The sequence below is a fragment of the Dromiciops gliroides genome, chromosome 2 (genome assembly GCF_019393635.1).
Source record: "Dromiciops gliroides isolate mDroGli1 chromosome 2, mDroGli1.pri, whole genome shotgun sequence".
In the NCBI taxonomy this organism is placed as follows: domain Eukaryota; kingdom Metazoa; phylum Chordata; class Mammalia; order Microbiotheria; family Microbiotheriidae; genus Dromiciops; species Dromiciops gliroides.
Window position 1 is genome coordinate 143,291,238 of NC_057862.1, and position 13,884 is coordinate 143,305,121.

General features: G+C 37.1%; 1 protein-coding gene across 3 annotated transcripts in view; it reads right to left on the bottom strand.

The window, feature by feature from the left end:
• The window catches only part of RORA (RAR related orphan receptor A), an 890,206-nt gene that overhangs the window by 199,958 nt on the left and 676,364 nt on the right, over positions 1 to 13,884 (bottom strand). For all 3 annotated transcript variants that reach the window (XM_043989395.1, XM_043989394.1, XM_043989399.1), the window contains one exon: positions 4,761 to 4,790. In XM_043989395.1, the coding sequence (XP_043845330.1) occupies positions 4,761 to 4,790 (30 nt within the window). The remainder of the gene's footprint in view (positions 1 to 4,760; positions 4,791 to 13,884) is intronic.

Sequence of the window (13,884 nt, forward strand, 5' to 3'; positions counted from 1 at the left end):
GCTAAGGCCTCTGAACTAATTTTCTCTAAGTCAGAACTCAAAACTAAGTCTCCAGAGGTGAAAGGTGAATACATTAATCTATTTCATTTTAAGCTACTACAATAACCAATTTTTCAGAGATGTAAAAAAAAATAAGATTATTCAGTTTTAACCTCTCAAAGAAATGCCTTGATTTGTGCTAAAAGGTTTTTTATTATAAAGAGAATTAAAATCTCTTTATAAGTGATAGAATTATTTAATATAATCTTTCAAGTGTGTTCCTGCTTTCAAGGATATATAGTTACATGGTACTACTAAAGTTCTATCTATCTATCTATCTATCTATCTATCTATCTATCTATCTAATTATACCCCATAAAGCATGGCAACTTGAATATTTGGCAAATGTGCTTTTGTAAATTATTTTTATGGGAAAGAAATGGTATTTCTAAAATACTTTCAGAAGCATATTCAAGTCTGTTCTTTATGAAAAGAAATGTAGCTTCATCAAGGCTGAGTTACCTTTCCCTCAGGGGAAGGGAGGCAATTGGATATTTTGCTGGTAGTTTGAAAGGTAACTTGGTCTCTTTGCACTTTTTAGGAGAAAGGGAGCAGACATAGGATGCAAAAGACAGAGCAAAGGAAGAAGCAGCAAAGATTTGTTGGACCTGGGAATTGTTCAGGGACCTCTAATATCATGGGAATTCATCCCACATATTTTGTGGAGGTTATTCGACCTTGAATAAATCTTAAGTTTTAGTTTCCATGATGTAAAATATCCAGCTATTTGGGAAGATCTAGGATGATCAATACCATTTTTCACTTTTCAACTAGACACTTGCCATCTCATAATATCTTGCCAAATTCAGAAGAACATATGTGAATATTGATAACTAAGTCAGGAATAAATAACCAGTTGTCATTGGCACATAGTGAAAATCCAGACAACAGCTGTTTCCAAGAGAAAGGCACAGCCACACAATGTTACTCCAACAGGAAAGGAAAAAGAACAAATAAGTGAAGCACCAAAAAAAGTGACAATGCCCATCTAATTTTATACACAAAAAGAAATATCAACTGGAGGATGATATTTAAGCTCCAACATCATGAAGCAAAAATTATCTCCACACCACAAGTCAAAACTCCCTTTCATGTTCACTCATCAAAACCAATAGTAACACTTCCAACCAACATCACAGACCTTAAAATTTCACAGTGTAATTAACGACTTTCTGCTCCTAGGAGATTTAAAGACCTTTGTTTTTACAATTGGACAACCAAAATTTAAAATGAAAGGGGGGGGGGAGAAGAAGAAGAGGAGGAGGAGGAGAAGAAGAAGGAAATAAAGAAGGAAGGAAAGAAATAAAAAGAAAGGAAGAGAAATGTATAAGACCAACAATAAGAAACACTTCCTCCTCTCCCCCCCAAAGGAAAGAAAACAAGTCTAAAACTAACAACCAATTCATGATTTCCTCCTCAGGTACCCACTTTTCAGAGTTCATACTGTGTTCATAGACTGACTAGAAGCTAAAAGAATTGAGTTTTCTTACACAAGAGTGTTTAGGCTTACCTCAGCCAACTCAAAATTTCATTTAAAAGTAATACCCATGCTTCTGGGATAACAAGGTGTCCTAAAATATTATCAGGTGCCAAAACCATTCAGAATCACTTTGCAATTCTTGCACCTCTGGCTGGTATCCTTGTGAGCTGACACTTTGGTCTGATAATATATTCTACAACTGTACATTTTAATTTGTAAGTTATACAGTCTCTGTGCAATGGAGGTTAGGAAACCTAGTTTGAAATGGGTAATGTAAGGTGACTTCAGCTGTTGATTATCAGGCAGGCAAGGTTTGTCCATGTTTTCCAGAACCTTGGTTAAAAATGGAAGCCTTGGGACAGGACAAAATGTATTCACCTTCCTTCACCGATAGGGAAACTTTCTGAAGAAGAGATGTCAGGATAATTTAAGAGAACCTGAAATTTAACATCTTAAGAAAACTTATAGACAAGTTGGAGTAGTTCAGGTCTCAAGGAAATAGCAAGTGATGCTAAAGAAGAGCTCCTCTGGGGGATGTTTATTAGAGAAAGAACTGATTCATTTTTTTTCCTCCTCATAAAGTCTGAGCCCTACAGAGATGTGAAGATTAGAAATAGGATGGATTGTCTTCTGTGCAGGATGACAAATACAATCTCTATGGTCAATAGCACAGAAGTAGCTTTTGCAGATATTCACAACTTTGAAAGCCTGATTTTTGCTTGACGTGTGTGAGATGTCATATCAACTATCTGTCCAGATCAGCTTATTTCTGGATAACTAGGATGGATAGTTAGTTCTGGAGACCACCCCCTTGCTCCAAGAAACAATGAAAAAAATACCAAGTGGTCCTAAAATATAAATGACATTTTCTATATTTTTTCTTGCTTGGATTATATAGAAAAGTACTTATCTGTAACCCTCTCAGATTTATATTATGTTTATAGCTAAGGACCTTAGTGCTGTTTTTCATAGTTTAAAAGTTATATGTAATTCATAGACATGGCCATGTACCTTGCTATGCCTGCCTTTCTGTCTTTATTTGTCCTGACTGAATCCTTAAAGGCCTTTACAACAAAGGTAAAACAAATGACATTCCCTGTTGCTAGGATACTACATTTTGCATGACTTACCACCCCTGTCATGCTTTAATATTAGAACCAACAACATGGTCTTTTTTTTCTGAAATAGACAAAAGTTAGTGGTTGGAGAAAATAATTCTTGATAATTATAATACTTTATTGTCCATCTTCAATGGACAGAATAGATTATTGCCTAACATCTTTAGAACTGTGCCTTTTAGCTTTAAAAAAAGTTGTTATGGGCAGCTAGATGGCGCAGTGGATAGAGCACCGGCCCTGGAGTCAGAAGTACCTGAGTTCAAATCCGGTTTCAGACATTTAACACTTACTAGCTGTGTGACCCTGGGCAAGTCACTTAACCCCAATTGCCTCACTAAAAAAAAAAAAAAAAAAAAAAAAAAAGTTGTTATAAGCTGAAGGGTGCTTGAATGTCCAGTAGAATTGGACTATATCCTTATTGACAAAAGAAGAACCAAGACATGGTGCAACTGGACAGAAAGTCTGGTGATTTTAGCTTATTGCAAGGTGGACAGGAGTCCAGACCCCAAAATGCTATAAAAGTCAGCACAATCACCAGCTCCTGTTCGGGAGAGGCCCAGGACTGAGCCAGCATAAAGACTGAATTACTTACCACCTCTAGAGTGGGTAGTCCCTCCAGGCCAGGGACGAGCTCATGGGCAAGGCTGTGCAAGGAAGCTCTCTGTACCATGCCTGCCCTGCGGATATACAGAGGACTTCAGTCTCCTGTACTGTCAATCTCTCAGTCATCATGAGCTCAAATATGCACCAACAACAGCGACAACAATGAAACAGCCCCCCGAGAAGCTAAGAACCACAATCTACACTGCTACCGGGGGAGCCAACAGGAACTGTGTATGCACTGAGGGAGAGAATCAACCCATTAATGGAATGGGGCCTGACAGAATAATCTTTTCTCAAGCAAAACTGCCACTGAAGCCCCCAGGAAGTGATCCAGAAAGGGACAGGAGGATTGCTCTGTAAGCAGTAAAGCTCCTGATGTCCATCAGTACTGTTTTGCTATTTCGAATCTCACATGGCAGGCAACTTCAGATCTAAGGGTTTTCTCCCCTACAAATAGAGACAGACAGACAGACAAACCCATGAGCAGATTTTCAAGTAAGCTTTCAACAAAACTGAGGCAAGAACTAAAGCTGCTTAGGTGTTACAATGATTTAAAAAAAAAAAAACAACAAACAATGAAATTTTTTTAAAGTTCCACACAACATCAGGAATTTAACATTTTAACGGGGAATTTACCTTAGCAAAGAGCTATCGAGAACTCTACAATTGTCCTAGTTAAAAAAAAATGTCCAAAGAAATCTCAGGTGTGCCATAGTCTATATTTCTGGCCTAAAAGAGTCATCACATTCTAGTGATACTGGTCATCCAAGGTCTAAATGACACACTGGTCAAGTCCAATGTAACAATTTGACTAGCTGATTTTGATGACATATTAACTTCCTTTTGCTGCTAAGTGGACATCATGACAACACAGCTCAGACTGCCGACCACCGCATCAGACGTTAGCACAAATTTTTCAACTTGTGTTGTAATAAGAATGAGGGTTCTTTAGGAAGAACCTTGACCTTGAAAAGTAGGAATCTACCCTATGCGTATCTAGCCAGCCAGCACACATTTCCACATTAATCGAGAAATGCCATTTACCAGGACCTTCTTGAGGCTAAGTTCGCAGCCCCACTGCAATGCCTATATAGCCAGGGAATGTTTCTGCCCCACAGACACAAGTATAAAACAGTCTAATCCCTAGTAGTAAAGGGAAAGGAAGCTGAAGTGGTAAAGAAGTCACAGTGATTTCCCATGCAAACATACTGACAATTTCTAAGAAGGAGATAGAGTGAGGGAGATCTCCAAGTAACTGATCTTCCCTGTTTGATGTCAAGATTTGCCTGATGACAATGGGCTAAGACACAGAGATACACCAGAACGTGAATTGGCCTATCTCTTCAACACATACTCAGATATAGACTCGTGGAGCTGTGCCACTTTGAACCCTGCAGGTTGAAAAGTGTGAACCCCCTCGGACCATCACAGATGAAATGTTAGTTAATGCTTGGAGAGTGCCATCAGCCAGACATAATTTCAACTCTTCAGAACACTTTGGACAAAAATATATTACTTACATGTATGTGTCTTCTTTGTTACCGAAATACCTGGAAGAGAAGAAATAACACCAAGTGTGAGAAAGTGACCTCTTTTTGTTATATTGCTTTATACAAAGATGTTCCTGTAAACCACAAACAACACTGATCTTTCTTGGACTTTGCCATCTGGGTGAAACCCTTCCATAAATACACTGTGTCATTAGAATATTATTTCAGAGGAAGGATTGATACTGCCTTCTTCTATCTCCATGCTTTTGTGTGATTTCACCAGCTGAAAAGAGCACAAAAAGGAGGTAATATTCTGCATAAGTGGGGCAGCTAGATGGCGCAGTGGATAGAGCACCGGCCCTGGAGTCAGGAGTACCTGAGTTCAAATCCGACCTCAGAACATTGACACTTACTAGCTGTGTGAGCCTGGGCAAGTCACTTAGCCCCAGTTGTCTCACCAAAAAAAAAAAAAATACTCTGCATAAGTGAAAAACCAAGAAAAGTCCCCAAGAACCCATGAGAAAACATCTCTGCCTCCTTTGCACAGAAAGGCTGGGAACCACAAGGGCAGAATGTTTGATACATTGTTAGACATGGTAAAGGAATTGTTCGGTTTTTTTGCTCCGCTATTTCTCTTTATTATAAGGAAGGGCTTAGTTCAAGAGGTGGGGATAAGGTATCCATAAATGACTATAATGCAGAAACAAAAACCAACAACACTTATCTTTTAAAAGTATCAGTGAGGGGCAGCTAGGTGGCACAGTGGATAGAGAACTGGCCCTGGAGTCAGGAGTACCTGAGTTCAAATCCGGCCTCAGACACTTAACACTTACTAGCTGTGTGACCCTGGGCAAGTCACTTAACCCCAATTGCCTCACCAAAAAAAAAAAAAAGTATCAGTGAGGGTTCACAGAGATACCACTGAACTTTCATATACAGAAATGTCTATTTGTAGCAGCCACATTGTTTTTTTGGTTGAAAAGGCAAGTAAGTAATTGATGGTGGGGCAGATAGAAGGCTTCTTCCCCATTATAAACTTTATTTCACTGATTTATCAATGAATGTCATCCTTCTGAGATAGCACTGGTCTGGACAACAGACTATTTAACTCGCTGAGATGTTTTCTTCTGCTTTTCAATGGAAGTGAAATCTCATGACTATTATTCTAAGGAAAGGAGCAGAAGAACAACCCAGAAATCATAGATGCTTGACCCCATAGAGGTAATAAGTAAATGAACACCACTTCTATGGAAAATGGGCAAAAGTGAATGCCATGTGTTCAAATGAAGATGCAAAAGAATTCATAAAGAGCATAGCTTTTGTGATGTTTCAGGGGTGATGAAAGAAAGCAAGAGTAGAAAGAGAGACATTATGTTAGATATGAGGATGACCAAAGCATTTATCTCCTAGTGGGCAACCTAGAGCTGATGAGCTTCCCTATACCTAGTTGGGCTTTTCTTTGGATCGTAAATAGTATCTATTATTGGAAACCTTTCAGTTCTTATAGAGCCTGACCCCTCATAGTCATAGTTTTTGAGAAGTTGGGGTCATTTCAATGTTGTGAAGAGGCACTGGGGTAAGACTTTTTAATCTTATTTTTATTTATATAATAATATTTAAATGCTTCCATAATAATACAGAAATAAAATGAACTCTGCAAACCATACTGTTGTCATTTCCTTGGGTCATGAGGCTATAATTTAAATAGTTCCTTCTTTAGGGGATATTCTAATGAGGAAAGAAAAGGGGACTAGAAGAGTATGTACTGAAAAAATTGAGCCTGTGACTAAGAACAGTGGTAAAATGAATTTTTTCTTTGTCTTCCAAGTTGTTAAGAGAGCTATTTACCCCTCCACCCTGGAAGTAAAACACATTGGAAAAGCTGGAAAAGCTAGCCCCCATATCAGGCCTATTACTTAGCTATGGAACATGTCATATGGGATAGAAATCTGTTCTCAGAGTCTACAGTAGACACTGAAAAAAAACCCCACACCATTAATTCCAAAGTTATGCTCTGAGACCAAAATCATCCACTTGCTCCCCACACAACTTTCCAAAGGACTTATTTAGGGAATCTGAAATTACATAGTGCAACCCAAACTCAAATGTATTTTTTTTTATTGAGGGAAACTATTGTTTTTCATCCTGTTGTTTTGTTTGGCATTATGAAACAAGTCATAGACTTCTGAAAGGCTCTAGATAGTCCTATTCATTGGTTGTCCATCTGTCCTTGGCATTCTAGAATCCTTTGAGATAACCTTTATCATGGAAAGGGTACTTTACCAAACAGCAATGGAAAAGAAAGTTTCAAATCTGAATATAATTTGCAACTCCAGCTCATGACACCGGCACCAATAAATTGATACATTAGTGCTCTTTCAGCATTATGAGAGCCATATGTGTACTTTTCTTAGGAAATAATGCTTTCTGTAAAATCACTTTGAAGAGAAAGTGCTTATGCTGTCACTCCTGATTATTCAGGGCTTCCTCACAATTGGATTTAACACGGCACAAAACAGACCTATCTATATTCGCTGAGTGTGGAACTACTTTCGCCTGACATCCAAAGCACTGATGAAAATACCACTGCTTCAACTTTTCTACTCAAATTTATTATACAGCGTGAGGCAGTGTTCTCATCAAATATTTTCATGATTATTACATTGATAATAGATTTTGAAAATCTTTCCAGGGAAGCTGCCTGCTCTCAGAAGGTACCTGCTATCAGAAGTGAGGGTAGACTGGGAGTTAAAACTTTAAATCTTGTGGTGATGACCTTAGCAACAGCACAGATTCTGTGCCTCAGTTTGTTTATTTGTAAGTCAAGGATCAAGCAGTAGGCTATCCATTTCTCAATGTGGGCTAATCAACCAACAAGAATAGTCTGATAAAACTTTAAAAGACATTAACTCTCAACAATAATAATGTCAAATAAAAAAGAAAATTGTTTTAAACACATTCTTTGGTAGTTATGGGAGGTAAAATGTTTTTTTTCCAACTCCCAGCAAATAAAAAAGAACATCAATTAAAATGAAAAGATAGAGAATTCCTCAGAGAAGCCCAAAGCCCAGTACAATAAATACTTGCTATAATTGAAAGGGGATTGGAAAGTCTGGGTTCAAATGCTGCCCTTGACATTTCCTAGTTGTGTAACCCTAACCATGTCATGTAAGCTCTCCAAGCTTCAGTTTCCCTATTTATAAAAAATCTCAAATTAGCAGCTACCTCACAAGGTTGTTGGAAGGACCAAATCAAATATAGTATTTCAAGTGCTTTGAAAACCTAAAAATGGTATATAAAATGTTAGCTCTCATTCCGATTTTCATTTTCTTAATACCTCAGTAAGACTAGGGAGAACTGATATTATTTCCTTCAAGTTATAATGGGGAAACTGAGACTTGGATAAGTTAGATGAACCTAATGGAAACATTTCTTTATGGAAAACGAAGTTTAGGCCTGAATATTGATAGAGGTAGGACATCAAATGCCACAGGCCTCTTACTACAGAAACGTATCAAAATAAACAAACAAAAGAATGAATGAATGAATAAATATATAAATAAATGAATAAATAAATGGAGATGGGGATAGACACATATATATGTACACATATATTTTGTATTTATTTCTACCTATATATACATATATACATTGTACAAACATGTGAGCATGTGTGTGTACACACACACACACACACACACACACACACAACACAGAAGGAGTCCCAAAAGTTTTATTGCTGTTTTAAGCTGTATGTTTAAAACTGCATTATGACTTTTGGGGCAGCAGTATTTGTGTGTGTATGTGTGTTTGTGTATACACATACGCATTTGTGTGTGTGTTCGCTGCACATATACGAATGAAATGTGTGTGTATATGTGTGAGTGTGTGCATGTATACGTGCCTGTCACTCTGCTAATTTAGACAGACATAGCCCCACCATTGTGGCCTTCTACATCAGGAAACATTATCTTAGAGATGTTTTGTGATATTCAAACAAATGTAAACATTTAGAGATAATGCCTCCATTTAATTAGAATAGCAAAATGGTTTTCACCCTGAAAAGAAGGAAACATTTCTTATGTGATTCCAAATCATGGATTCATCCTATTATCATTCTGTACTTGCTTACAATCAATAGATCTTTTAAAAGTAGGCAGGAAAAAACAATTTTAACATCAATTTAAAAAAAAAATCTTTGTCTATTCAAAAAAAAGAAAAAGGAAAAAAGTGGGGTGGGTTAAAAGATGCAGTCGTCAGAAACAAAACAGGGGAGATGCTTACTAATGTAAAAATTAAGCTTAAAAAAAAAGAAAATTAGGAAAAGCAGGGGACTTACCAAATTTTTTCAATTGATAGAACTATGGTCTTGATATCTAAATCAGAGATAGTCAAAACAAAGGAAACTATAAAAAACATCTCTACTAAAAGTAGGCAGGTAAATAGGCAACTATGTGCCTGGGGAGGGGGAGGTTATTGCTATTCATCCCCTCTCTTTGAGCTTTGGGAGTAATGCATCTTAATCATCTTAACCTCTAGCTGTTCCTCCCCTGCCTGCCTACATCTACTTCTCCAGATGCTCTGTTCCTCTTGGAGAAGAAGAAACAACCTTTGAGTCGATGTGCCATCATTTCAAAATATGATTTTAGTAAACTGCATAATATCCTACCAATCCACCCAACTTCATATCTTGGTTTTCCCATCAGTAAAACAGCGACAATAATAGCACCTACTTCACAAAATGGGTGTGGGGGTCAAACGAGATAATAGATGCAAAGAACTTTGCAAACCTTAAAAAAGTACATTATGGCTAATTAACTACTAACACCAACACCACTGCTTCTATTTCAGCTACTGCTCTTCCTCCTCCTCCTCCTCCTCCTCCTCCTACCACCAGCACCACAACTACTATTACCATTACAGATATGTCACGTAACCCAGAGTAAGTTAAATCCCCCCTCCCAGTGCCCTGAGACCACACAACATAAAGAGGCCAGCAAGACATTAATAATGAAATGGTGATATTCCAAACAGACTTCCACATGCTATCCTAACCACAAATTTACTGTGTGGCCTACACATTCTGCTGGTAGAGAAAGTGAGGAAACTAGATAAATTCCAAAAGTCAATGTTATCAGGTTTACTCTGGGTCCTAAACTCAATTCAGACTGCTCTCACTTAGAGCCAAAGGGAGATATTTGCTCATTAGTGTCTGCACAGTCTCAGTGATTTGCTAATTAGCATTGGTGAGGAACTTTGATCACCATCACCAAAGGGTATCAAACCAAGTCCAGCTGTTGTTAGGATTTTGATTCATTTCCAAGGGACTTGGAATAATACCAGCTTGCTTTGCCAGGGGTTCTACAAGAGGCAGTAGAGTGAATTATGCATCTCTAGAGTGGGTGGTTGGGACTTAGCATCTGTAGGGGAAGGAACAAATTACTCAGCTGAGCATCTATAAGACAAACCCTAACTAGGTAGATAATCTTGGGTAAGTAACTTAATGCCTCTGTGCCTGTTAATTCACATATAAAATGATGGATTATTCCAGATTATTTCCTTCCAAATTCTAAGATTTAAGATTTTCTTAATCATCTTTGGAGCCTTATTCTATTGCTACTGAGTTAAAAAAACATATTACCCATCTCTAAACAAGTAGCAGTTGTATCTGTTTTTCATTGTAAAATGTCTACTATTGGGGGCAGCTAGGTAGCACAGTGGATAAAGCACCAGCCCTAGATTCAGAAGGACCTTGAGTTTAAATCCGGCCTCAGACACTTGACACTTACTGTTAAACTGTGACCCTGGGCAAGTCACTTAACCCAGACCCCCACCCCCCAAAATTTCTACTATAAGTCATTTTTGAGAGAAATCCTTAAAATTCTTTTTTTTTTAAAAACCCATATACTATAGAAAGAAAACAAGAGGGGATATAATAAAAATAATGATTTTGATCACTCTTAAAATTATCTGGCCTACCAGAGAAGAGGTGAGAAAATGTACTTTCCTCCCTTCCCTGGGCAAGTGGGGAATGTTGCATACACTGTTAGATATGATTTATATATTGAATTGCTTAAATTGTTTTAACTAAATAAAATTTTAAATTAAGTTTTAATTTAAATTAAATAAAAAATTTTAAATTGAATTAAATTATTTTTTTTTCACTAGGAAGGGACTGTCATTGTGAAATGAACATGAAATAAAAAGAAACAGCATTGAAAAAATTTATCGGGGCTAGAAAAAGATAACATGTTTTGGTAAAACTGTCAGAAACTGCATGTTTTACTACATATAGATAAGCACATTTGACCAGCCAATATTTTAGATGGATTTGTGTCCCTCTAAAGAGATCACAGCAGTCTAAAATTGCCAATTTTCACCCTGTTAAGGGAAAGAAAAAAATACCTAGAAAAATCCTGCCCAAACATCAGTGCTGTTAACATGGAAAGATTTTCTGACTTTTACCCACCATGCTTCAAAGCAAGGCTAAGAAAACGTCATGAAAACACCACCAATACATCACTGCCATGATTATCAGCAAGGAAGAAATTTCAGTGTTCCAGTTATCACAGAGCTTAGCACTTTAGCAGTCCAATGTGACATTCCCAATCATTGCCAAATCTTGGACAAATTAACTTCTTTGATGAACTCCTGTTGCTAGGCACTTCTCTGGGGTACTGGGAATGTTTATACTCTTAAAAAAAAAGACATACCACCTTTTCTCTCCTTAGGAAAAGCAAATAGTTTAGAAGCATTTCCATAGTGTGGTCAAATCTAACTATTACAATGTTCCTTAGCCAATATTCAGGTTCTCTGACTTTGGTTAGCCAACTTTAAACAGAGCTAACTGGTTCTCTTTGTCCACCTAAATAATACCTAAGCTGAAACCCAATAAAACGTTTGACACTGATATTTCTTTACACCTGTGAAATTTTCACATTCTAAAAGGGGGAAATCCCCATATTCTGGTGGGCTGAATGATAAGTAAAAACTCTTTGGGATGGCATAGATCATTACTCTGCAGAAGATCATAAGAAATAGTGACCCTGAATATCTAATCTTTGGGAGTTTATTTCTGTTTTTATCTACTGGAGAATGGCTCTAAATTAATAGGCATTAGAATGGTTTTCTGTCTACTTCTCTAAAGGATGTTTTGTTTTTTCATTTAAAAAAATTGGTCTTATCAAGCACCATTTGGATAGAGGAACCCTTTTGGATGAATGTGAGCAGGCATTATGCATCATCATTAATGTTTGATAGATCTGGGAGAGTTTGGGTTTAAGGGCACTTGAAAATAGTCACTGTGAAACTTAAGAAAATGTTCAACTGTATGAACTTGGCCAAGTCTCTTTGCCTTTCTAAGACTGTATCCTCATTTTTAAAATAAAGGGGTTAGAACAGATAACCTATAAGGTCCTTTCAGGGTCTAAATCTGTGATCCTAAATATATGCAACCCTAGAACACTTATAGCAAATCTAGAAAATATGAAAAGTAAAAGACCTTCAGTTACTTCCTGGTAGATTAGATAAGAGATGGTCAGACAAAGAAAAATGACTGCATACCACCCTGTTGCCTGTCTAGTGCTTCAATGTCTCCCCCCTCCCTCCAATCCTAAGAAGTCTCCTGTGTTTCTCTTGCTTTGTCAAAAGCTAAGGAACAAAACCATGTAGGAAGCTGTTCAGAAACATAGACTGAGTACAGGCTAGCCAAAGAAAATGATGTTACAAAACAATGTCCTTGTCTAGGACAAAAGAACTATTAATGACAATCAGTACATACTGCTGAAAGTGCTCCAAGTAATCTTTGGACTTTGTTTCAAAAAATCTTAATGGACACTAATGCTTATAGTTCACTCAAAACAGAAGTAAATTATGTGCCAGGGTTGTAGGGACCAAGGACAGCACATGCAAGGCATCAAAGCATTAGCAAAGTTAGGACAATCAACTATACTGTAATTGCATAAAAGCCTTTAAAAATTCACTTAAAAATACTAATTGTGAGCATAAATAATACCTTAAATGCTTGGCTTTCTTGCAGTTACACTTTTGTATGGGTTGAACAGTTTCTGTTCTAGTAATTCAGCAGTTTTACCAAGTTGCTTTTTACACCATTAGCAGATTTATATTTTTGGTTGAAAAATGGCTACAGGAAGGAAACAAAAAAGGGAAAAAAAAAGTCCAGACAATTTCCTCTCCTACCTTTTAGTCTTTCTTTTCCCCCCGATAAACCTTTATCTGAAAATCCCCCTAAGTTCTGGCTAAGAAAGTTAAAGTTATCGCCTCTTTCAATCCCTACCATTATCCTTTACAAGTTCTTTCAAGGATAAAGACACCATCCAAGACCCTTCATCAAGGTCAATATAAGAAGTGCACCCGCTTAGAGAGGAATGTGAACAAGAGAGTAAACTCGAATAGGAAATACAAATATGAGATTCTTGAATCACCTATCCTTTGATGATTAATATTCTCCTTGATATGTATGTATGTAAAACTCCTATCTTCTAAATGGAGCTCATTTCTTTTTCTGTCCTTTGGCAGTGCCAAGTGCACTATCAGAACTGATGAGTAGTAATGATAAGAATAATATATCACTAAAGATCCTTATTCTTTTTTGTCAATTTTCCTTTAGTGAATCCCTATGTTGAATATGTAATCTATTCAGAGATTACTGCACAATATAAATGTGCTATTGGCTGAAGTCAAGGATATATAGTAAGTGAAGTTTCCAAGGTCTCTTATTCTAGAATTAGGTGGTGCTTTACTATGTAAGTGACCTTGGGCAATCCGTCAATTTGGGCAGAAGCCTACAGGCTTCTTCTTGTTCATTTAGGAACTAATCTAACTTCTGCACTTCCAGAGAATGTGGTGAAAGTGCTTCTCTTAACCATTGCTAACAGTAAGTACCAAGAAAAACTACTAGACAACAGTAATTATGAGTCCATAAGCACAATGTGTGGCTAAGCCAGAGCCACCAAGTCTAGTTGGATGAGAATCAAGAATCACTCACCCAAAGCAAGGAATAAATTTTCATCTTTATAGTTACTCCTAAGCCAAATGATACCTATAGAAATATTGGTCCCAAGAGGAAAGCCAAATCAAAATAATTTCCTAAGTTTTACTTTATGCTTAATGCACAGGTCTGACCATGTCATTC